This window comes from Bombina bombina, chromosome 6, assembly GCF_027579735.1.
Source record: "Bombina bombina isolate aBomBom1 chromosome 6, aBomBom1.pri, whole genome shotgun sequence".
Classification (NCBI taxonomy): domain Eukaryota; kingdom Metazoa; phylum Chordata; class Amphibia; order Anura; family Bombinatoridae; genus Bombina; species Bombina bombina.
The window spans coordinates 496,943,055-496,969,007 of NC_069504.1; the positions used below are offsets into that span (position 1 = coordinate 496,943,055).

Here is a 25,953-nt window from a genome sequence, read left to right on the forward strand (position 1 = left end):
TAACAAACTCTTGATTGAAGAATAAAAACTACATTTAAACACCAAAAAACTCTTAGCCATCTCCGTGGAGATGTTGCCTGTGCAACGGCAAAGAGAATGACTGGGGAAGGCGGAGCCTAGGAGGGATCATGTGACCAGCTTTGCTGGGCTCTTTGCCATTTCCTGTTGGGGAAGAGAATATCCCACAAGTAAGGATGACGCCGTGGACCGGACACACCTATGTTGGAGAAACGTATATTAATAAAACTGTGTTGGTTATGCAAAACTGGGGAATGGGTACTAAAGAGATTATCTCTTTTTAAACAACAAAAATTCTGGTGTAATACACGTATATTTGTTGATATGTTTGCTAAACAAATGCTGAATATGGCCACGGGTATTGTCATTCTGCTCTTTTTGGTGCCGGATTTATTAATGTGAAAGTGCAACATGCTTAAATCTTTGTTTGTTGTACTTTCACACAAATAAATCAGGCACAGAACCAAGCAGAATGCCACTACCTGTGGCCAAATTCAGCATTCGTTTAGCAAACAAATTACCATATGCACATGTCTATTACTTACATTATATGATGTTATATACCCAAAACTCATTTTTCAACAATAGAAGACCAAATAACTGCCTTCCTATTAGTAGCATACCCACTGCTTTGTAGCTCTGACACCACATATTCCATATTAGTGATTTGCATTTTAAACACAATAGCTGTCAAAACATTTCTTTATAATATAGTAACAGATCGAGTATTTCATTTTCACTGTGTTGCCATTAACCGCTAAGAAAACTGGTCCACACTTAAAACTAGACATCCATATGGAATGGTTTTATTACATTTTTAATCCCACCAAATGCAGCATATACATGAGTTTAAAGCACTGGATAGGAATGAAGACTGGAAAGGCCTTTGGAAATGAAGACACAATACAGCATGCACACAATTTGCACAAGATTAAAGCCAAGCAAGTAATCTTTTGTAGAGTGATAGTATCTTAAATCCCACCTCACCCCACATTGTCATAGTTTACAATAAAAAATAAGATTCGTACTTCAGTAAAACACTTCCTAAATAAAAATGAAGCCAGATATTCCTTGTGATCTGTAACAAAATATAAAAAACATATACAAGACAGAAAAATGGACCTTTTCACCATCCCCCCCCCCCCCAAAAAAAATAATAATTTTACAAACAGTATAAGAAAATCACAAGTTAACAAATGAAATGGAAGTTGAGGCACCACCTGACGTCATGATGCTCTCGACTTTTTAAACCTTTCTTGTCCTCATAACAGATGTATGATTGTGGCTAAATGTACTTCCATTACCATAAAGATTGCGTGAAGTATTTATTACACAGTTCGAGATTGTTTCTTCAATTCTTTTTTAGGCAGAGGAAAAGCAGTTAAGTTTTAGTTAATTGCAAAATTTTAGAAATATTTTTAACTGCTATAAAAAGCTTTTCAAACTAATTATCACTCCATTCACTAATCCACCACAAATATTTCTCGTGTTACTCAAAGCAGCAGCCCCACCAAAACTGAAGATTTTCTTAACACGAACAAAACCTAACTTCTCACAATATGCATAAAGAACCTTTTCTCTTACAACTGTTCATAAAATTCTGCATTTGTTGATTTACCATATTATTTAAAAGAAGGAGACAAAACAGCAGGTTACTCAAACTGCAGGTATCACACAAAGCTGGTGGCCCTCTTCTCTAACAAACAGCTATTTTGCTCACACATATATGAATTAAAAAAAAGTAGGTTTTATGATGCAGTATGAAGTGATAGAGAAGGAAGTGAGTTCTTGGGCAATATTGCAACAACGTTAGGTGTCCATACAACCTTAAAAGAGGGAATGCAAAGTCAAGGGTGTCTTGGTGATACCTGCAGTATAAAGAGATGATGGGGTGTATACTCCCAGTCTCTAGTATTTCCTGAAGAGACAAAACTATTATTGGAGCCTGCCAATATTTTTAATATATCTAGCTGCCACATTTAGTAACGTGCAGCCATGTAAAGAAGCAGATTACATTTTACTGTACGAAGTGTATAAAAGACAGGAAATTCCACAGAAAAAGCCACAGAGCATCTGTAATGGGCAGAAATATTTGTGGTTTCTTGCTTTGGGAGCAAATTATTTAACTAGGTAAAACAAAATTCCCAACCTTGTAAAAAGGAAAGGCTGAGAATTTTAAACGGAGTATGTTGAAATGTCAGCAGAAATATGATTTTCTTAGATTGTCCACGTAAGGTGAGCTTTTATGGTCATATTTAGAGGCTTATAACAATACAACGTACCTATATATAATACAGTAGGTACAGTCTCAAGATGAGATATTTCAGCAACCTCACTTAAGCTCCATTTTTTCAATTTTGGTATATATGTGTGTGTAGGTACTCAAGACATTAAAAAGTATAACAAGTGCACATATACCACCTGTACTAGTTCCTTTACAATAGGAACTGCCTCTTGCAGCCTGCTCAAAGTGTCAGTTTATATTAAACCTGATAAATAAGGCAGACGAGATACAGAAGAGAGGTGTATTGCACGTAACATGCACTCTCAAATCTGGTCTACTAAAAAAACAAATATGTGTGTGTGTATGTGTGTGTATATATATATATATATATATATATATATATATATATATATATATATGTGTGTGTGTGTGTGTGTGTATATATATATATATATTTATAGTTGGCCAAATGTGCTCCTGTGGTAGCCAAGCAATCTTGTTTTTCACATCTTCCGCCCTTAATGTGCTTCCCGACACGTCTGGCATTGTTTCCAAGCTCTTTTTACACAGGGGCAGGAAACAGAGAGGAAAGTTTAGAAGATTTTGCAGCAAAACCACAAAAAAGAAAATCAGCATCCATGCACAGACGGACAGCACCTATTGTCCCTTTTCTGGACTAAAGGATGGTAGTACTGCAAGGCCGGGAAGGTGTGAAGAGCCCAACATTTATATACTGTGTCACGAAAAATCTTGATGATGTCTATTCACACATTTCTGATACGGCAGAGTCTCTTTCTCTGGCCTGTAATAGCTCTCTGGTGACAGAGGACCTTCTAGCCTTGCTCTTGGTTCACTGGAATAACTCCTTTGCTTTGATATGTTCTAACTGTTCACGCAGCTTTCTAAATGATGGACGCTGGTTAGGATCCAAATGCCAACATTGTTTCATTAAATCGTATACAACTTGGGAGCAACCATCAGGTGAATCCATTTTATATCCCTTTTCCACTTTGGGTACCACATCTTTAAGAGCCTGGAAAACAGTAAGGTAAATTACATCAGATGTTCGCTCAACAACAGATGTTGAATTTATTTATCTATACTTTTAAATAATTGAAAAACAGGAAACTATATTTCTGTGCAACCTGAAGTTATCACAAACTCTTGTGTAGATTTTATGAAAGCAAAATGCACATTCTTAGCATATCAAGCAATCATGGTCTTATATCCTGGACAAAATGTACAAATACTGATTAAAAGGACCACTAAACACTAAGGGGCCGATTTACTAAAGTGCGGACAGACATGATATGATTTAGCGTATTATGTCCGCAGCACATCGATAAATGCCGACCCCTGCAGATTTGCGGCTAATCGGCCGCTAGCAGGGGGTGTCTATCAGCCCGATCGTATAGGATCGGGTGGATTGAAGACCGCAGCCTCAGAGGTAATCAAGTTATGGAGCAGTGGTCTTTAGACGACTGCCGTTTCTAGCGAGCCTGGAGGCTCGCGAGGAAACAGGGTCATCAAGCTCCATTCGGAGCGTGATAATTCAGCCCCTAATAGTAATCTACATGATTTTGAACCTTCATATCTGAGAATAATTCTGCAATGAAAACAGCAGCTTTATTTTATCAAATGAGTATATTGTTTATGTTTATTTCACTGATTTCCCTGTCCCCCAGAACAAAAGAATCCTTGCTAACTAATCACAAACTAATATTTAAATATAGCAAAAACTCTGTTTGCACATGTGCAGTTGAGAGACTGGGGAAACCTGCCCTTATCACTTCCCTTAAAGTGCCAGTAAACCTAGAAAATGTTGTTATATAATTCTGCACATAGTGCAGAATTATATAATATTATTTTAGTGCTAGCTTTATGTAACCTAATATTGCCGGGCATTTTTTATTAAAACAAGAGGGTTTTTCAGACCCGCCCTCTGTGCTCTACTGAGCGGGTCTGGTTTTCCCTCAGAGCACATCTGGCCAGCTGTCTAGTCACAGCCTGGCCCGACCGTGCCACTACACTCAATGTAGCTTGCTCCTGTTCTGACAGCGGGAGCGAGCTACATTGAGTGTAATGCCGTGGTCGGGCCGTGACTAGACAGCTGGCCAGATGTGCTCTGAGGGAAAACCAGACCTGCTCAGTAGAGCACAGAGGGCGGGTCTGAAAAACCCTCTTTTTTTTAATAAAAAATGCCCGGCAATATTAGGTTACATAAAGCTAGCCCTAAAATAATGTTATATAATTCTGCACTATGTGAAGAATTATATAACATTATTTTCTAGGTTCACTGGCCCTTTAAGGTGTGTCACAAATTTTCTATGACACAACAGACTCCATGTTGTTCTTTCTTAGACCCAGTAGTGGCCCATCTATTTAGACATTGAAATTAGTTTTTCTTAGTCTTGCTGACTGAGAAGTTTTATATCAGTATATTTTTCACTAGGCTAGGTAGCTTTGCTTAGTTTACTCACTTAGGCTCCAGCTCGTCGCTTATTTCTGTAAACAAGTGCAATTTATAACCTTGATTATAGTCTAGGAATGTTGGGGTAAACATAAATAAAATAAGTATTTTTCTTGAATTTTTACCCTATAGGCGAGAGCCATCTACTGTCAGAACAATAATATTGAATCTAATTAAGTATTTTGTTAATTAATGATTAATAATAATTACTTCTCCTAGAATACAGAATTGATCTATAAAAGGGTCTATCCCAATGGGAGGGGGTTGTTTTTCCTGTATTTGGAACCGGTCAAATACTATTTAGAGTTAGTGATTTCCTAATCCTCTATAAAGGTCAGAGACTATTGGGATTATAATTCTGGATTATAACTGCTGAGGCTATTTTAGCCTATTCGGACACACATACGACCTAACAGCTTGACTCCTAATTAAGTTAGTTTTGGTGACGTATGCAATTGACTTACTTTAAATATTAACGCTAATATAATTTACATCTCACATTTATTTAAAAGTTCTATTTTTATTTGATCAGGTAAACTAATCAATTATCTTTTTGTAGTTTGATGTCTGATAATTCCTACCACCTGGTCTTATCAGTCGACAATAACGCTGGGTGAATCAGGAATTGTAATAAAAATTGTTATCTGACAGTTTGTCATGATTATTAGTTTACCTTATTCTTTTTCAATTATCTTAAAGGGTTTATGTACAAAATGTTAAATCGCTATTATTAAGCAAATCTTTGCTGTTTTGAAATGTGCAACTTAATCATCTTTGTAGTTTAGTTTCTGTTTCAATTCAATATTCTGTTTTTCATGAAGCTATTATGTATTTGCTTTAATCCGTTATTTTAGAATTATAGTTTATTTCCTTGAATGTATTTTGATTGCATTGCTACCATTAAACACTGATTATGTTCTACTTGAAATCTTCTTAATAAAGCATTTTTTATGTATTAATCTGGTGACGGTATAGTTGATAGACTTACAGCAACTAAAAGGATTCAGGTTTTATGTTATGTTTATTATCTTTAACAAGTGATATAATCAAGGTCATTAAATTACACACATTACTCCTATAAATCAGTTCACATAATACACTTTCCTAGGTAAAGATAATATTCATAACAGGTGGTTTATTACTGATTCAATTTAGCTACTATTGCAAAGGGCTTGATTTATCAAGCTAGGGAGGACAGGGGCGTACATATGTACCCCTGTCCGTCCCAGCTCTCCTCTGGAGGGCAGCAATCCGCTGCTGGTATTCAGCATTGCACAAGAGCGCAATTTACGCTTTTTTGCAACACCGCCCCCTGCCCACGCACAGTCAATCACACGTGGGCAGGAGCTGTCAATCTCCCAGGTCGGACGAGAAAAGGGAGACTGAAAAGAGGCTAGGAAGCAGCAGTCTGATGACCGCTGCTTGATAAATACTGGCTGCAGGTTCTCTTGAAAAACTACAGTCGGAGCTGGGCGAACGGCTTGATAAATAGAGTCCAAAGAGTGCTTCAAAAAATAGGATTGCTGATGCAAAACTGAAAATCCACCTTTTACAAACATGAAATTGCTAAGAATCTGAAAGGGAGGGTGAAGTAAACAAAAGCTTGCATAAATTCCCTAAAAGTATTAACTCAAACCTCCCTGGGAGAAAGTCAAACAAGCACAATTTGTAGATGTATTTTACAACAAAAGTCAGCAAAATAAATAAAAGTATATTGCAATAATGTTTCACTTGGAATAATTATACATTTTATGCATTGTTAAAATTTCAAGTTTAATGGTCCTTTAACAGCAATAATGTTAAGATGTCAGTATTTATAAATGCAATATAGTAAAAAAAAAAAAAAAAAATCTGAAATACAAAATGCTTCTATAAAATACTTCTATTTACCTTTTGAAAGTTAACACGGTCTTCCTGATAACTATTTCTCCCTGGCTTGTTTCCTTAAGAAACTACACATTTTGGAGTATCCTGACTCAGCCTCCAGACTACTTAAAAAGGACATGAGACAACTCATTTGAAAGAAGTGGGGCCAGAGGTTTTGGTGATCAAAAACTTGCTACTGCCATGGAGAGAAATCACACAAAATGTGGAGTGCCAACAGTTACACGTGATAGAAAAGGGGGATATTGCGTGCGTTGTTTTTTTCAGTTTGTTTAACAAGTTGAAAGTGAACGCGATTGCTTGAGCATAATTGAAGTTAACGCGTGTGGGAATAACGCATCCTCAGAGTTCTAGTTAACTGTTTCGCGAAACAAAAAAAAAAAAGTGTCACAAAACACATAAGTACATTACACTCATAACACCACCATCTCATAAAAAAAGTATTAAAAAAAAATATTGCACAAAAGTGTTAGAAGAAAAGAAAAACGTCAAAAGGGCTTTTACACTGAGATACATATATTTACAGGTCTAAAGATATATATAAATATATATATATATATATATATATATATATATATATATATATAAATATAAGTCTCTGCACTAATAATGAGAATATGCAATAAATGAATAGCAAGAATGCAATAATGAGCATAAAGAAAAGTTTTAATTAAAATAAACATCAAAAAAGAAAAGCAAAACATCCTAATTGCAATACATAAATGAACACAGATGCAACAAACATACACATATATATATATATATCTTTAGACATGTAAATATATTTGTGTTTATATGTGTGTATATGTCTCTAAATACATATATGTATACACACATATATATATATATATATACATATATCAACACACAATAAGAGGATAAGCACTAATATAATAATAATAATAATGTACTAAATAAGCAAGCAAACTAATGTAAGTGCTCGAGACCAAGGTGCACTACTACCTATACACCCAAAAATAGTATAAATATAAGTCTCCGCACTAATAATGAGAATATGCAATAAATGAATAACAAGAATGCATTAATGAGCATAAAGAAAAGTTTTAACGAAAATAAACATCAAAAAAGAAAAGCAAAACATCCTAATTGCAATACATAAATGAACACAGATGCAACAAACATACACACATCCATGCAAACTGGGCGCCCCCAGTTATCAAGCTGCAAAAAACCTGAGTGGTGGAGGTCAGACTCTAGAGTTAAAACCACATATTGAGGAAAGCATCCACATGAATTTAGCAATATTATATGCATGAACGTTGCCTCATTTGATACAGGGAGAGATATTGCTACAGGATTGTTTGGCATTACTTATCGTTGCAACGGTCAGCTTACTAACCACATTATCATACTTTGCATGAACCAGTGCATTAACTGCCTTATCTTGCTTGATTGCTACAAGTGCATTAACTGCCTTATCTTGCTTGATTGCTACAAGTGCATGAACTGCCTTATCTTGCTTGATTGCTACAAGTGCATGAACTGCCTTATCTTGCTTGATTGCTACAAGTGCATTAACTGCCTTATCTTGCTTGATTGCTACAAGTGCATGAACTGCCTTATCTTGCTTGATTGCTACAAGTGCATGAACTGCCTTATCTTGCTTGATTGCTACAAGTGCATGAACTGCCTTATCTTGCTTGATTGCTACAAGTGCATGAACTGCCTTATCTTGTTTGTTCATCTCATTGCTTGCATCTAACATCAGTATATGCCCATGGTTTTCATTTATAGCCAGGGTTTTAACTTTTTGCTCTAGAGTCTGACCTCCACCACTCAAGTTTTTTGCAGCTTGATAACTGGGGACACCCAGTTTGCATGGATGTGTGTATGTTTGTTGCATCTGTGTTCATTTATGTATTGCAATTAGGATGTTTTGCTTTTCTTTTTTGATGTTTATTTTCGTTAAAACTTTTCTTTATGCTCATTAATGCATTCTTGCTATTCATTTATTGCATATTCTCATTATTAGTGCGGAGACTTATATTTATACTATTTTTGGGTGTATAGGTAGTAGTGCACCTTGGTCTCAAGCACTTACAATAGGTTGCTTACTTATTTAGTACATTATTATTATTATATTAGTGCTTATCCTCTTATTGTGTGTTGATATATATATATATATATATATGTGTGTGTATACATATATGTATTTATATTTGTATATACTGTATTTAGAGACATATACACACATATAAACACAAATATATTTACATGTCTAAAGATAGATATATATATATATATGTGTGTATACATATATGTATTTATATTTGTATATACTGTATGTATTTAGAGACATATATACACACATATAAACAAATACATATGTACACATAAAATCATATATAAGTGATGAATTGGAGACCTTTGCAGTTAACCCCTTAACGACCAAGGACGTGCAGGGTACGTCCTCAAAAAAAAGGCAGTTAATGCCTGAGAACGTACCCTGCACGTCCTCGGTGTGGAAAGCAGCTGGAAGCGATCCTGCTCGCTTCCAGCTGCTTTCCGGTTATTGCAGTGATGCCTCGATATGGAGGCATCCTGCAATAACCTTGCATGGCCATCCGATGCAGAGAGAGCCACTCTGTGGCCCTCTCTGCACCGGACATCGGTGGCCGGTAACGTTGGTGGGTGGGAGCTGACTTGGGAGGCGGGTGGGCGGCCATCGATGGGCCGTATAAGGTGGAGGGGGGCGGGATCGGGGCCGTAGCTGACGGGGGCGCGCACGCGTGCACAGAGGGTGGCGGGCGGGCGCGTGCACGGGGCGGGAGCGGGTGGGAACCGCTATACTACAGAAAATGAGATTGTAACTGTGGGGGAAAAGGGACAAAAAAAAAAAATAAACTTCAGTAAAAGGGATCTTGGAGGGGTGGGGGGTTGTTCTTGGGTGTGGGGGGAGCTACACTACAGAAAAAGGGATTTTTCTTAAAAAAAAAGCACATTTTTGTTCTAAACTGGGTACTGGCAGACAGCTGCCAGTACCCAAGATGGCGCCCATTAAGGCAGAGGGGGAGGGTTAGAGAGCTGTTTGGTGGGGGATCTGTGAGGTTGGGGGCTAAGGGGGGATCCTACACAGCAGCATATGTAAATATGCTAAAAAAAAAACTCAAAAAAGCCCAAATATACCTTTTATTTTAGTACTGGCAGAGTTTCTGCCAGTACTTAAGATGGCGGGGACAATTGTGGGGTGGGGGAGGGAAGAGAGCTATTTGGGAGGCATCAGGGGGTCTGATGTTTCAGGTGGGAGGCTGAGCTCTACACTAAAGCTAAAATTAACCCTGCAAGTTCCCTACAAGCTACATAATTAACCCCTTCACTGCTAGACATAATACACACGTGATGCGCAGCAGCATTTAGCGGCCTTCTAATTACCAAAAAGCATCGCCAAAGCCATATATGTCTGCTATTTCTGAACAAAGGGGATCCCAGAGAAACATTTACAACCATTTGTGCCATAATTGCATAAGCTGTTTGTAAATGATTTCAGTGAGAAACCTAAAATTGTGAAAAAGTTAACGTTTTTTTTTTATTTGATTGCATTTGGCGGTGAAATGGTGGCATGAAATATACCAAAATGGGCCTAGATCAATAGTTGGGGTTGTCTACTACACTACACTAAAGCTAAAATTACCCCAAAATGCTCCCTACATGCTTCCTAATTAACCCCTTCATTGCTGGGCATAATACACGTGTGGTGCGCAGTGGCATTTAGCGGCCTTCTAATTACCAAAAAGCAATGCTAAAGCCATATATGTCTGCTATTTCTGAACAAAGGGGATCCCAGAGAAGAATTTACAACCATTTATGCCATAATTGCACAAGCGGTTTGCAAATAATTTCAGTGAGAAACCAAAAGTTTGTAAAAAATTTGTAAAAAAGTGAACGATTTTTTGTATTTGATCGCATTTGGCGGTAAAATGGTGGCATGAAATATACCAAAATGGGCCTAGATCAATACTTTGGGTTGTCTACTAAAAAAAAATATATACATGTCAATGGATATTCAGAGATTCCTGAAAGATATTAGTGTTCTAATGTAACTAGCACTAATTTTGAAAAAAAATGGTTTGGAAATAGCAAAGTGCTACTTGTATTTATGGCCCTATAAGTTACAAAAAAAGCAAAGAACATGTAAACATTTGGTATTTCTAAACTCAGGATAAAATTTTGAAACTATTTAGCATGGGTGTTTTTTGGTGGTTGTAGATATGTAACAGATTTTGGGGGTCAAAGTTAGAAAAAATGTGTTTTTTTCGATTTTTTCCTCATATTTTATATTTTTTTTTATAGTAAATGATAAGATATGATGAAAATAATGGTATCTTTAGAAAGTCCATTTAATGGCGAGAAAAACGGTATATAATATGTGTGGGTACAGTAAATGAGTAAGAGGAAAATTACAGCTAAACACAAACACCGCAGAAATGTAAAAATAGCCTTGGTCCCAAACGGACAGAAAATGGAAAAGTGCTGTGGTCATTAAGGGGTTAAGTAAATGAAAACATGTAAAAACATTTATGCAATATTCATTTTTAATAAAGTGTTATACGTACAGTACTGTGTATTTACTGTAAATATTGACATTCCAATTATCTGCACATAGCAAAATATGTTCTATGTATTTTTAAATAAATATTCCTTTATATATCTGCATATATCTATACCTATATATAATCATCTATATATAGGTAAAAAATATATATTTTTGCACAAAAACCCCCAATCAGATATATGTAGAAATTTACGAATAAATAGAACATATTCTGCTATGTGAAGAACATTGGAACGTGAAATATTCATATTTTCATGCCGGGTTAAAGCACTTGAGAATATGTGATCGGGTTTGCACACGAGTAGGGTGTTAGGTTTTTTTCCCCCCACTTTATTTGCTCCATTGACTTCTATTGGGGGGAAACATTATCATACGCGCAATATTTTAAGTTTGGCTATTTACATGCGTCGGGTTAGTGTGCAAGCGAAAACAGTTTACTTTCAACTTGTAATACAAACGCTACATGACACGAAAAACGTTTACTTCAGTTAACGCTCGATCGGGAACGATAAATACCGCTCCACTTGTAATCTGGCCCCATATTGTAATGTATGTACCTCTTCCTTCACACCCAGAACCCAGGGTAGCTAGATAAACAGCTCATAAGGTAAAATTTGCAGTTCTAAAATTCTCTGAGAGACCTTGCAGTACTGATGAGACCTGGGCAGATCATATCACCAGAGTGGAGAATTTTAGATCATGCGGTCCAAAGTGTTTAGTAATACATAGTAAAACAACGTTGCAATACTTTTCATGTAATTTAGTGCTGAATATAGTGGATTTAATGCTAAATCTGTCTTTCACCAAATCTGTTTGTATATAAAAACAGCAAAAATACGCAATATACTAACATAATGACTGTGGCAAGACAGAGCAATATTTAGAAATCTCTTTCCTATGTGGAAGAAAAACAAAATTTATGCTTACCTGATAAATGTCTTTCTTTTGCGATGTACCGAGTCCACGGTTTCATCCTTACTTGTGGGATATTATCCTTCCTAACAGGAAGTTGCAAAGAGAGCACCCACAGCAGAGCTGTCTATATAGCTCCCCCCTTAACTCCACCCCCCAGTCATTCGACCGAAGGCTTATGAAGAAAAAAGAGAAACTATAAGGTGCAGAGGTGACTGAAGTTTTCAATAAAAAAACCTATCTGTCTTGAATAGACAGGGCGGGCCGTGGACTCGGTACATCGCAAAAGAAAGAAATTTATCAGGTAAGCATAAATTTTGTTTTCTTTTGCATGATGTACCGAGTCCACGGATTCATCCTAACTTGTGGGATACCAATACCAAAGCTTTAGGACACTGATGAAGGGAGGGACAAGACAGGAACCTAAACGGAAGGCACCACTGCTTGCAGAACCTTTCTCCCAAAAATAGCCTCCGAAGAAGCAAAAGTATCAAATTTGTAAAATTTGGAAAAGGTATGAAGCGAAGACCAAGTCGCAGCCTTACAAATTTGTTCAACAGAAGCATAATTTTTAAAAGCCCATGTGGAAGCCACCGCTCTAGTAGAGTGAGCTGTAATCCTTTCAGGAGGCTGCTGTCCAGCAGTCTCATAAGCCGAACGGATGATGCTTTTCAGCCAAAAGGAAAGAGAGGTAGCCGTAGCCTTTTGACCTCTACGCTTTCCAGAATAGACAACAAACAAAGAAGATGTTTGACAAAAATCTTTGGTTGCCTGCAAATAAAACTTCAAAGCACGAACCACGTCCAAGTTGTGCAACAGACGTTCCTTCTTAGAAGAAGGATTAGGAGACAGAGAAGGAACAACAATTTCCTGATTGATATTCCTGTTAGTAACAACCTTAGGGAGGAACCCAGGTTTGGTACGCAAAACCTCCTTATCAGCATGGAAAACAAGATAAGGCGAGTCACATTGTAATGCAGATAGTTCAGAGACTCTTCGAGCTGAAGAGATAGCAACTAGAAACAGAACTTTCCAAGATAGAAGCTTAATATCTATGGAATGCATGGGTTCAAACGGAACCCCCTGAAGAACTTTAAGAACTAAATTTAGACTCCATGGCGGAGCAACAGGTTTAAACACAGGCTTGATTCGAACTAAAGCCTGACAGAAAGCCCGAACGTCTGGGACATCTGCCAGACGCTTGTGCAACAGAATAGACAAAGCAGATATCTGTCCTTTTAAGGAACTAGCTGACAATTCTTTCTCCAATCCCTCTTGGAGAAAGGACAAAATCCTAGGAATCCTGATCTTACTCCATGAGTAACCTTTGGATTTGCACCAAAAAAAGATATTTACGCCATATCTTATGATAGATTTTCCTGGTGACAGGCTTTCGAGCCTGAATCAAGGTATCTATGATCGAATTAGAGAAACCCCGCTTTGATAAAATCAAGCGTTCAATCGCCAAGCAGTCAGTTGCAGAGAAATTAGATTTGGATCCTTGAACGGACATTGAATCAAAAAGTCCTGTCTCAGTGGCAGAGTCCATGGTGGCAGAGATGACATGTCCACCAGGTCTGCATACCAAGTCCTGCGTGGCCACGCAGGTGCTATCAAAATCACCAAAGCTCTCTCCTGTTTGATTCTGGCGCGGAAGGAGAGGGAATGGTGGAAACACATAAGCCAGGTTGAAAGACCAGGGTACTGCTAGAGCATCTATCAGTACTGCCTGAGGATCCCTTGACCTGGACCCGTAACGAGGAAGTTTGGCGTTCTGACGAGAAGCCATTAGATCCAATTCTGGTGTGCCCCATAGCTGAACCAGTTGAGCAAACACCTCCGGATGGAGTTCCCACTCCCACAGATGAAAAGTCTGACGACTTAGAAAATCCGCCTCCCAGTTCTCTACCCCTGGGATATAGATTGCTAATAGATGTCAAGAGTGAGTCCCTGCCCATCGGATTATTCTGGAAACTTCTATCATCGCTAAGGAACTCTTTGTTCCCCCCTGATGATTGATATAAGCCACAGTCGTGATGTTGTCCGACTGAAATCTGATGAATCTGGCCGAAGCCAGCTGAGGCCATGCCTGAAGAGCATTGAATATTGCTCTTAATTCTGGAATATTTATCGGAAGGAGGGCTTCCTCCTGAGTCCACAAACCCTGTGCTTTCAGTGAATTCCAGACTGCACCTCAGTCAGAAATATTTTCATGTCCACCGAGCCTATCAAAGTCCCTAGGAATGAAACTCTTGTGAGAGGGGAAAGAACTCTTTTTTTACGTTCACCTCCACCCATGAAATCTTAGAAAGGCCAACACGATATCCGTGTGAGACTTGGCTAATTGGAAAGTCGACGCTTGAATTAGGATGTCGTCTAGATAAGGCGCCACTGCTATGCCCCGCGGCCTTAGGACCGCCAGAAGGGCCCCTAGCACCTTTGTTAAAATTCTGGGAGCTGTGGCCAACCCGAAGGGAAGAGCCACAAACTGGTAATGCTTTTCCAGAAAGGCAAACCTGAGGAATTGGTGATGATCTTTGTAAATGTGTAGATACGCATCCTTTAAGTCCACGGTGGTCATATATTGACCCTCCTGGATCATTGGTAAAATAGTCCGAATGGTCTCCATCTTGAAGGATGGGACTCTGAGGAATTGGTTTAGGATCTTGAGATCTAGGATTGGTCTGAAGGTTCCCTCTTTTTTGGGGACCACAAACAGATTTGAGTAAAACCCCTGCCCCTGTTCTGTTTTCGGAACCCAGAGCTACTGCGCTTCCCTTGCAACCCAGGTAGTTTAGATAAAACCTCTGAGGGTAGAATTCATAACTGTGGCCATATCTTGCAAGGTGAAAGAATTAGACGCACTAGAGGTACTTGGCGTCACTTGTGCTGGCGTTACTGGTCGCAACACTTGGGGAGAACTAGATGGCATAACCTGATTTCCTTCTGTCTGAGAATCATCCAGTGCCAAACTCTTATAAGTCAAAATATGCTGTTTGCAATTTATAGACATATCAGTACATGTGGGACACATTCTAAGAGGGGGTTCCACAATGGCTTCAAAACATATTGAGCAAGGAGTTTCCTCAATGTCAGACATGTTGAACTGGCTAGTAATGAGACAAGCAAGCTTGGAAAACACTTTATTCAGTGAAAAAACAACAATTTTAAAAAAGGTACTGTGCCTTTAAGAGAAAAAACTATTTATGCTTACCTGATAAATTTATTTCTCTTGTGATGTATCGAGTCCACGGATTCATCCTTACTTGTGGGATATTCTCCTCCCCTACAGGAAGTGGCAGAGAGAGCACCCACAGCAGAGCTGCCAATATAGCTACCCCCTTAGCTCCACCCCCCAGTCATTCGACCGAAGGCTAGGAAGAAAAAGGAGAAACTATAGGGTGCAGTGGTGACTGAAAGTTTAAAAATAAAAATATATATGCCTGTCTTAATAAACAGGGCGGGCCATGGACTCGATACATCACAAAAGAAATAAATTCATCAGGTAAGCATAAATTATTTTTTCTCTTGTAAGATGTATCAAGTCCACGGATTCATCCTTATTTGTGGGATACCAATACCAAAGCTTTAGGACACGGATGAAGGGAGGGACAAGACAGGTTCCTTAAACGGAAGGCACCACTGCTTGTAGAACCTTTCTCCCAAAAATAGCCTCCGAAAAAGCAAAAGTATCAAATTTGTAAAATTTGGAAAAAGTATGAAGCGAAGACCAAGTCGCCGCTTTACAAATCTGTTCAACAGAAGCCTCATTTTTAAAAGAAAAGTGGAAGCCACAGCTCTAGTAGAATGAGCAGTAATTCTTTCAGGAGGCTGCTGTCCAGCAGTCTCATAGGCCAAAAGAAAAGAGAGGTAGCCGTAGCCTTCTGACCTCTCCGCTTACCAGAATAAACAACAAACAATGAAGATGTTTGACGGAAATCTTTAGTTGCTTGTAAGTAGAACTTTGTTGCACAATCTTGATGTGGTTCGTGCTTTAGACGTTCCATCTTTGAAGAAGGATTAGGACACAGTGAAGGACAATCTCTTGATTGATATTCCTGTTAGAACCAACCTTAGGGAGGAACCCAGATTTGGTACGCAAAACCACCTTATCTGCATGGAAAATAAGATAAGGGGAATCACACTGTAAAGCATATAGCTCAGAAACTCTTCAAGCCGAAGAGATAGCTACTAAAAACAAAACTTTCCAAGATAGAAGCTTAATATCCAGGGAATGCATAGGTTCAAACGGAACCCCTTGAAGAACTCTAAGGACTAAGTTTAGGCTCCATGGCGGAGCAACAGGTTTAAATACAGGCTTGATTCTGACCAAAGCCTGACTAAATGCTCGAACGTCTGGGACATCTGCCAGACGTTTGTGTAGAAGAATAGACCAAGCAGATATTTGTCCTTATAAAGAACTAGCTGATAATCCCTTCTCCAAACCCTCTTGGAGAAAAGACAATATTCTAGGAATCCTAAACTTACTCTATGAGTAACCTTTGGATTCACACCAATAAAGATATTTGTTCCAAATCTTATGATAGATCTTCCTGGTGACAGGTTTTCTAGCCTGAATCAGGGTATCAATGACCTACTCAGAGAAACCACGCTTTGATAGAATCAGGCGTTCAATCTCTAAGCAGTCAGGCGCAGAGAAATTAGATTTGGATGCGTGAACAGACCTTGGATTAGAAGGTCCCGCCTCATTGGCAGAGATCATGGTAGAACCAAGGACATGTCCACTAGGTCTGCATACCAAGTCCTGCGTGGCCACGCAGGCCCTATCAGAATCACCGAAGCTCTCTCCTGCTTTATTCTGGCAACCAGACGTAGAAGGAGAAGAAATACATAGGCCAGATTGAAGGACCAAGGCACTGCAAGAGCATCTATCAGTACCGCCTTGGGATCCCGGGACCTGGACCCGTAACGAGGAAGTTTGGCATTCTGACGGGACGCCATCAGATCCAACTCTGGTGTGCCCCATAGCTGAATCAGCTGGGCAAATACCTCCAGATGGAGTTCTCACTCCCCCAGATGAAAAGTCTAACGACTTAGGAAATCCTCCTCCCAGTTCACTACTCCTGGGATGTGGATTGCTGAGGGATGGCAAGAGTGATCCTCTGCCCATCGGATTATTTTAGTTACCTCCATCATCGCTAGAGAACTCCTTGATCCTCCTTGACGATTGATATAAGCTACAGTCGTGATGTTGTCCGACTGAAACCTGATGAATTTGGCCGCAGCAAGCTGAGGCCATGCCTGAAGCGCATTGAATATCGCTCTCAGTTCTAGAATATTTATCGGGAGAAGAGATTCCTCCCGAGACCATAAGCCCTGTGCTTTCAGGGAGTTCCAGACTGCACCCCAGCCTAGCAGGCTGGCATCTGTCGTTACAATGAGCCACTCTGGCCTGCGGAAACACATTCCCTGAGACAGGTGGTCCTGAGACAACCACCAGAGAAGAGAATCTCTGGTCTCCTGGTCCAGATGCAGTTGAGGAGACAAATCTGTATAATCCCCATTCCACTGTTTGAGCATGCACAGTTGCAGTGGTCTGAGGTGTAGGCGGGCAAAAGGAACTATGTCCATTGCCGCTACCATGAGTCTGAAGTTTTGATTTTCTGACCTCCGTCAGAAATATTTTCATTTCTACCGAGTCTATCAGAGTCCCTAGGAAGGAAACTCTAATAAGAGGGAAAAGAGAACTCTTTTTATGTTCACCATCCACCCGTGATATTTCAGAAAAGCCAACACAATGTCCGTGTGAGACTTGGATAACTGGAAAATTGACGCCTGAATTAAGATAAGGCGCCACTGCTATGCCCCGTGGTCATATAACCGCCAGAAGGGACCCAAGCACCCTTGTGAAAATTCTGTGAATAGGGATGTGTAGATACGCATCCTTTAAGTCCACGGTGGTCATATATTGACCCTCCTGGATCAGAGGTAGAATAGACAGAATAGTCTCCATCTTGAATGATGGGACTTTGAGGAACTTGTTTAGAATTTTGAGATCCAAGATTGATCTGAAAGTTCCCTCTTTTTTGGAAACCACAAACAGGTTTGAGTAAAATCCTAGCCCCTGTTCCTCTTTTGGGACTGGGCGGATCACCCCCATGGTATGTAGGTCTTCTACACAGCGTAAGAACGCTTCTCTCTTTGTCTGGTTTACAGACAATCGAGAAATGTGAAAAGTCCCCCTTGGAAGAGAGCCTTTGAACTCCAGAAAATATCCCTGGGACACAATTTTTAAAGCCCATGGATCGTGAACATCTCTTCCCCAAGCCTGAGCAAAGAGAGAGAGTCGGCCCCCTACTAGATCCAGTCCTGGATTGGGGGCTACCCCTTCATGCTGTCTTAGAGGCAGCTGCAGGCTTCTTGACCTGTTTACCCTTGTTCCAAGCCTGGTTAGGTCTCCAGACTGACTTGGACTGGGCAAAATCCCCCTCTTGCTTTGCAACAGAGGAAGCGGGACCACTCTTGAAATTCCGAAAGGAACGAAAATTATTTTGTTAGGTCCTCATCTTATTTGATCTATCCTGAGGGAGGGCATGACTTTTCCCTCCAGTGATGTCTGAAATAATCTCTTTCAGTTCAGGCCCAAATAGGGTCTTTCCCTTGAAAGGGATGTTCAAAAGGTTAGTTTTAGATGACACATAAGCAGACCAGGATTTAAGCCATAACGCCCTGCGTGCTAAAATGGCAAAACCTGAATTATTTGCCGCTAATTTAGCCAGTTGAAAAGCGGCATCTGTAATAAAAGAATTAGCCAATTTAAGGGCCTTAATTCTATCCAAAATTTCTTCTAATGGAGTCTCCATCTGAAGAGCCTCTTCTAGAGCCTCGAACCAGAAAGCAGCTGCAGGAACAATGCACACAATAGGTTGAAGAAGAAAACCTTGATGAACAAAAATTTTCTTCAGGAGACCCTCTAATTTTTTATCCATAGGATCTTTGAAAGCACAACTGACTTCAATAGGTATAGTTGTATGTTTAGACAGAGTAGAAATAGCTCCCTCCACCTAAGGAACTGTCTGCCATGTCCCGCATGGTGTCAGATATGGGAAACATATTCTTAAAAACAGGAGGGGGAATAAAGTCCCGCATGGTGTCAGATATGGGAAACATATTCTTAAAAACAGGAGGGGGAATAAACGGAATACCTGGTCTATCCCACTCCGTAGCAATAATATTCACAATCCTCTTAGGGACTGGAAAAAAACATCAGTGTAAACAGAACCTCTAGTATTTATCCATATTACACAATTTCTCTGGGACCACTATAAGGTCACAATTATCTAGAGCTGCTAATACCTCCCTGAGCAATAAGCGGAGGTGTTCAAGCTTAAATTTAAAGGCCGTCATATCAGAATCTGTCTGAGGAAGCGTCTTTCCTGAATCAGAAATTTCTCCCTCAGATAACAAATCCCTCACCCCTACCTCAGAGCATTGTGAGGGTATATCAGATACGGCTACTAAAGCGTCAGGACTGCTCAGCATTTTTCCTTAACCCAGAGCTGTCCAGCTTTCCTTGTAAACCAGGCAGTTAGGATAAAACCTCTGTGAGGGTTGTATTCATAACTGTGGCCATGTCTTGTAAAATAAATGAATTTGATGCACTAGAGGTACTTGGCGTCACTTGTGCGGGCGTTACTGGTTGTGACACTTGGGGAGAGCTAGATGGCGAACCCTCATTTACTTCTGACTGAGAATCATCTATTGCTCTATTTTTAAGTGCTAATATATGTTCTTTATAGTTTATAGACATATCAGTACAATTGGGACACATTCTAAGAGGGGGTACCACAATGGCTTCCAAACATATTGAACAAGGATTTTCCTTGGCGTCAGACATGTTAAACAGACTATTAATGTAACAATCAAGCTTGGAAAACACTGTAATCAAAGTAAATAACACTTAGAAATAAAACGGTACTGTGCCTTTAAGAGAAAAAAGGCTGCTCAAATTCTGCAGAACAGTGTAAAAAAGCAGTAAACATAACAAATTTTTACAGTATTATCTTACAGCCTTAGTAACTTTGCACAGCTATGCAAATAAACAATTAACCCCTTATTGGCAAAACCGGATTGAAAAAACATCAAAATCGGTAAAAAATACTTTCAGCTCTGCTGTGGATCCTACCTGCCCTTCAGAACAATTTGTAGGGAAAAAAACTTCTTTTACAGCCCTCAAACACGACAGGAACCTTTGCAGAAACAGTTAGAAGTCTCAGAGGAAAAGAAACTGCACAACCGAGGCGCAAAAATAGGCCCCTCCCACCTCACTCGAGTTTTGAGGCCTAACAGAAAAACACTAGAGTGTCTCTAAATCAACCATGTGTGTTAAAAAAACCTTAAAAACAAGCCATAATGACCCCTTTAGTCCCTTCAAAAAAACGTTATAATTGCATCATTTACTGAATAAACAAAAACGTTATTACCAAACAGCGTCACCAGTAACTAATGAGCCCTTCATGCAAGCTGAAATTCCTATCCAAGTGTCTGAATACAGCTTACCCTTCCCTCATGGGAATATTGCCAGCCTTTTCTAGAACAGTCTGTCTAGAAAAAAATAGACTGAACATACCTTAATGCAGTTTAGCCTGCAAACTGTTCCCCCAACTGAAGTTTTCCTGTACTCTTCAGCCCTTGTGAGAACAGCAGTGGATCTTAGTTACAAAATGCTAAGATCATCATCCTCCTTGAAGAAATCTTCATCTCTTTTCGGCCAGAGAGTAAATAGTACACACCGGTACCATTTAAAAGAACAAACTTTTGCTTGAGAAAATAAAAACCTAACATTTTTGTCACCACACTCCTCTTTGCACTTCCTAGCAGTTAAGCAGGCAGCTAGAATGACTGGGGGGTGGAGCTAAGGGGGGAGCTATATAGGCAGCTCTGCTGTGGGTGCTCTCTCTGCCACTTCCTGTAGGGGAGGAGAATATCCCACAAGGATGAATCCGTGGACTTGATACATCTTACAAGAGAAAAAGGCATACACAATCTGCAAAACTGCTTAAAAATACCTCAAACTTTTCGAATTTTTTACAAAAGATTCAATAAGCTTTAGTAAGATTGCACCACAAGCAAATGAAACATTTAACCCCTAAATATGGAAACCGGATTAACAAAGTGCCACAAAACCGTAAAAAACCCTGTCAGCACCTTGCCACAGCTCTGCTGTGGTGCCTACCTGCCCTTTGGGATTGTTAATGTGGGGATAAAGCTTCGTTTTGGCCCAAAAATTTCACCAGGACCCTCCAGTGTTGTAGCTTGCTGCTTGTCAAGAGAAAACAACTGCGCAACTGAGGCGCGAAATTAGGCCACGCCCATCGCACTCTATGTTACTAAGGCCTCCAAAGAAACACACCAGCCATGTGGGTTCTAAAACCCCAAAAAGCCAAGAGTACCCTCAATACAGTTGTCCCTCAAAAGTTAATTAACAGCACTCCCAGCACACACAACCGTTTGTTAATATCATTCAAACTGAGTGTCAACCAAAAGTTTAGCCCTTTATGCAAGCTTAGTAAAGCCACTATAAGTCTAGGATTACTGCTTACCCTTACCCTCATGGGGATACTGTCAGCCTTTCTGAAATATCACAGTCTCTCCATAAAAAATGACTGAACATACCTCATTGCTGTATAGCATGAAACCGTTCCTCACACTGAAGTTTCCTGTACTCCTAAGCCTTTGTGGGAACAGCATTGGATCTTAGTTACAAATGCTAAGATCAACATCCTCTAGGCAGAAATCTTCATCCATCTCCTGCCTGAGAGTAAATAGTACACACCGGTACCATTTAAAAATAAACTCTTGCTTGAAGAAAATAAAAACTAACAGTTTATCACCTCTTTCACTTTACCCTTCCTGCTTAGAGCCGGCTAAGAGAATGACTGGGGGGTGGAGTTAAGGGGGAAGCTATATAGACAGCTCTGCTGTGGGTGCTCTCTTTGCCACTTCCTGTTAGGAAGGATAATATCCCACAAGTAAGGATGAAACCGTGGACTGGTACATCTTGCAAAAAAAACATAATTTATGCTTACCTGATAAATTTATTTCTCTTGTAGTGTATCCAGTCCACGGATCATCCATTACTTGTGGGATATTCTCCTTCCCAACAGGAAGTTGCAAGAGGATCACCCACAGCAGAGCTGCTATATAGCTCCTCCCCTAACTGTCATATCCAGTCATTCGACCGAAAACAAACAGAGAATGGAGAAACCATAGGGTGCAGTGGTGACTGTAGTTTAATTAAAATTTAGACCTGCCTTAAAAGGACAGGGCGGGCCGTGGACTGGATACACTACAAAAGAAATAAATTTATCAGGTAAGCATAAATTATGTTTTCTCTTGTTAAGTGTATCCAGTCCACGGATCATCCATTACTTGTGGGATACCAATACCAAAGCTAAAGTACACGGATGAAGGGAGGGACAAGGCAGGATTAAGGGGAAGGAACCACTGCCTGAAGAACCTTTCTCCCAAACACAGCCTCCGAAGAAGCAAAAGTATCAAATTTGTAAAATTTTGAAAAAGTGTGAAGCAAAGACCAAGTCGCAGCCTTGCAAATCTGTTCAACAGAGGCCTCATTTTTGAAGGCCCAGGTGGAAGCAACAGCTCTAGTAGAATGAGCTGTAATCCTTTCAGGGGGCTGCTGTCCAGCAGTCTCATAGGCTAGGCTTATTACGCTCCGAAGCCAAAAGGAAAGAGAGGTTGCCGAAGCTTTTTGACCTCTCCTCTGTCCAGAGTAAACGACAAACAGGAAAGATGTTTGACGAAAATCCTTAGTAGCTTGTAAGTAAAACTTCAAGACACGGACTACGTCCAGATTATGTAAAGACGTTCCTTCTTTGAAGAAGGATTAGGGCACAACGATGGAACAACAATCTCTTGATTGATATTCTTGTTAGAAACCACCTTAGGTAAAAACCCAGGTTTGGTACGCAGAACTACCTTATCTGCATGAAAAATCAGATAAGGAGAATCACATTGTAAGGCAGATAGCTCAGAGACTCTCCGAGCCGAGGAAATAGCCATCAAAAACAGAACTTTCCAAGATAAAAGTTTAATATCAATGGAATGAAGGGGTTCAAACGGAACTCCTTGAAGAACCTTAAGAACCAAGTTTAAGCTCACTGGGGGAGCAACAGGTTTAAACACAGGCTTAAATCTAACCAAAGCCTGGCAAAATGCCTGGACGTCTGGAACCTCTGCCAGACGCTTGTGCAAAAGAATAGACAGAGCAGAAATCTGTCCCTTTAAGGAACTAGCTGATAATCCTTTGTCCAAGCCCTCTTGGAGAAAAGACAATATTCTAGGAATCCTAACTTTACTCCATGAGTAAGTCTTGGATTCACACCAATAAAGATATTTACTCCATATCTTGTGGGAGATTTTCCTGGTAACAGGCTTTCGTGCCTGTATTAAAGTATCAACGACTGACTCGGAGAAGCCACGCTTTGATAGAATCAAGCGTTCAATCTCCATGCAGTCAGTCTCAGAGAAATTAGATTTGGATGATTGAAAGGACCTTGTATCAGAAGGTCCTGTCTTAGAGGCAGAGTCCATGGTGGAAAGGATGACATGTCCACTAGGTCTGCATACCAAGTCCTGCGTGGCCACGCAGGTGCTATCAGAATCACCAATGCTCTCTCTTGTTTGATTTTGGCAATCAGTCGAGGGAGCAGAGGAAACGGTGGAAACACATAAGCGCATCTATCAGCGTCGCTTCTGGGTCCCTGGACCTGGATCCGTAACAAGGAAGCTTGGCGTTTTGGCTAGACGCCATGAGATCCAACTCTGGTTTGCCCCAACGATGAATCAACTGAGCAAACACCTCCGGATGGAGTTCCCACTCCCCCGGATGGAAAGTCTGACGACTTAGAAAATCCGCCTCCCAGTTCTCCACGCCTGGGATATGGATTGCTGACAGGTGGCAAGAGTGGAACTCTGCCCAGCGAATTATTTTTGAGACTTCTAACATCGCTAGGGAACTCCTGGTTCCCCCTTGATGGTTGATGTAAGCCACAGTCGTGATGTTGTCCGACTGAAATCTGATGAACCTCAGTGTTGCTAACTGAGGCCAAGCCAGAAGAGCATTGAATATCGCTCTTAACTCCAGAATATTTATTGGAAGGAGTTTCTCCTCCTGAGTCCACGATCCCTGTGCCTTCAGGGAATTCCAGACTGCACCCCAACCTAGAAGGCTGGCATCTGTTGTTACAATTGTCCAATCTGACCTGCGAAAGGTCATACCCTCGGACAGGTGTACCCGAGACAACCACCAGAGAAGAGAAGGGCGCGGAATGGAGTGAAGAACACGGCAAGCATTTAGAAGTTTTGATAACCTGGACTCCGACAGGTAAATTTTCATTTCTACAGAATCTATAAGAGTCCCTAAGAACCTCAGAAATGCCAGAACTATCTCTGTATGAGACTTGACAACTTGAAAGCTTGACGCCTGTATCAGGATGTCGTCTAGATACAGAGCCACCGCTATGCCTCACGGTCTTAGAACCGCCAGAAGTGAGCCCAGAACCTTTGTAAAGATTCTCGGGGCTGTAGCCAACCCGAAGGGAAGAGCTACAAATTGGTAATGCCTGTCTAGAAAGGCAAACCTAAGAAACCGATGATGATCTTTGTGAATCAGTATGTGAAGGTAGACATCCTTTAAGTCCACTGTGGTCATGTACTGACCTTCTTGGATCATGGGTAGGATGGTCCGAATAGTTTCCATTTTGAAAGATGGAACTCTGAGCAATTTGTTTAAGATCTTTAGATCAAAAATTGGTCTGAAGGTTCCCTCTTTTTTTGGGAACCACAAACAGATTTGAATAAAAACCCTGCCCTTGTTCCGTCCACGGAACTGGATGGATCACTCCCATAACTAGGAGGTCTTGCACACAGCGTAGGAATGCCTCTTTCTTTATCTGATTTGCAGATAGCCTTGAAAGATGAAATCTCCCTTGTGGAGTGGAAGCTTTGAAGTCCAGAAGATATCCCTGAGATATGATCTCCAACGCCCAGGGATCCTGAACATCTCTTGCCCACACCTGGGCGAAGAGAGAAAGTCTGCCCCCTACTAGATCCGTCGCCGGATAGGGGGCCGTTCCTTCATGCTGTCAGAGGCAGCAGCAGGCTTTCTGGCCTGCTTGCCTTTGTTCCAGGACTGGTTAGGTTTCCAGGCCTGCTTAGATTGAGCAAAAGTTCCCTCTTGTTTTGAAGCGGAGGAAGTTGATGCTGCACATGCCTTGAAATTTCGAAAGGCACGAAAAACATAATTTATGTAAGAACTTACCTGATAAATGCATTTCTTTCATATTAGCAAGACTCCATGAGCTAGTGACGTATGGGATATACATTCCTACCAGGAGGGGCAAAGTTTCCCAAACCTCAAAATGCCTATAAATACACCCCTCACCACACCCACAAATCAGTTTAACGAATAGCCAAGAAGTGGGGTGATAAGAAAAAAGTGCGAAAGCATATAAAACAAGGAATTGGATTAATTGTGCTTTATACAAAAAAATCATAACCTCCTCAAAAAAGGGTGGGTCTCATGGACTCTTGCTAATATGAAAGAAATGAATTTATCAGGTAAGTTCTTACATAAATTATGTTTTCTTTCATGTAATTAGCAAGAGTCCATGAGCTAGTGATGTATGGGATAATGAATACCCAAGATGTGGATCTTCCACGCAAGAGTCACTAGAGAGGGAGGGATAAAATAAAGACAGCCAATTCCGCTGAAAAATAATCCACACCCCAAAACAAAGTTTAAATCTTATAATGAAAAAAACTGAAATTATAAGCAGAAGAATCAAACTGAAACAGCTGCCTAAAGTACTTTTCTACCAAAAACTGCTT

General features: G+C 40.2%; 1 protein-coding gene across 1 annotated transcript in view; it reads right to left on the reverse strand.

Moving 5' to 3' along the window:
* Positions 1 to 795: 795 nt before the first annotated feature.
* CSK (C-terminal Src kinase) overlaps positions 796 to 25,953 on the reverse strand; it is a 269,835-nt gene continuing 244,677 nt past the window's right edge. The window contains exon 13 of the mRNA XM_053717362.1: positions 796 to 3,275. Coding sequence (XP_053573337.1) covers positions 3,093 to 3,275 — 183 coding nt within the window. The 3' untranslated portion in view covers positions 796 to 3,092. The remainder of the gene's footprint in view (positions 3,276 to 25,953) is intronic.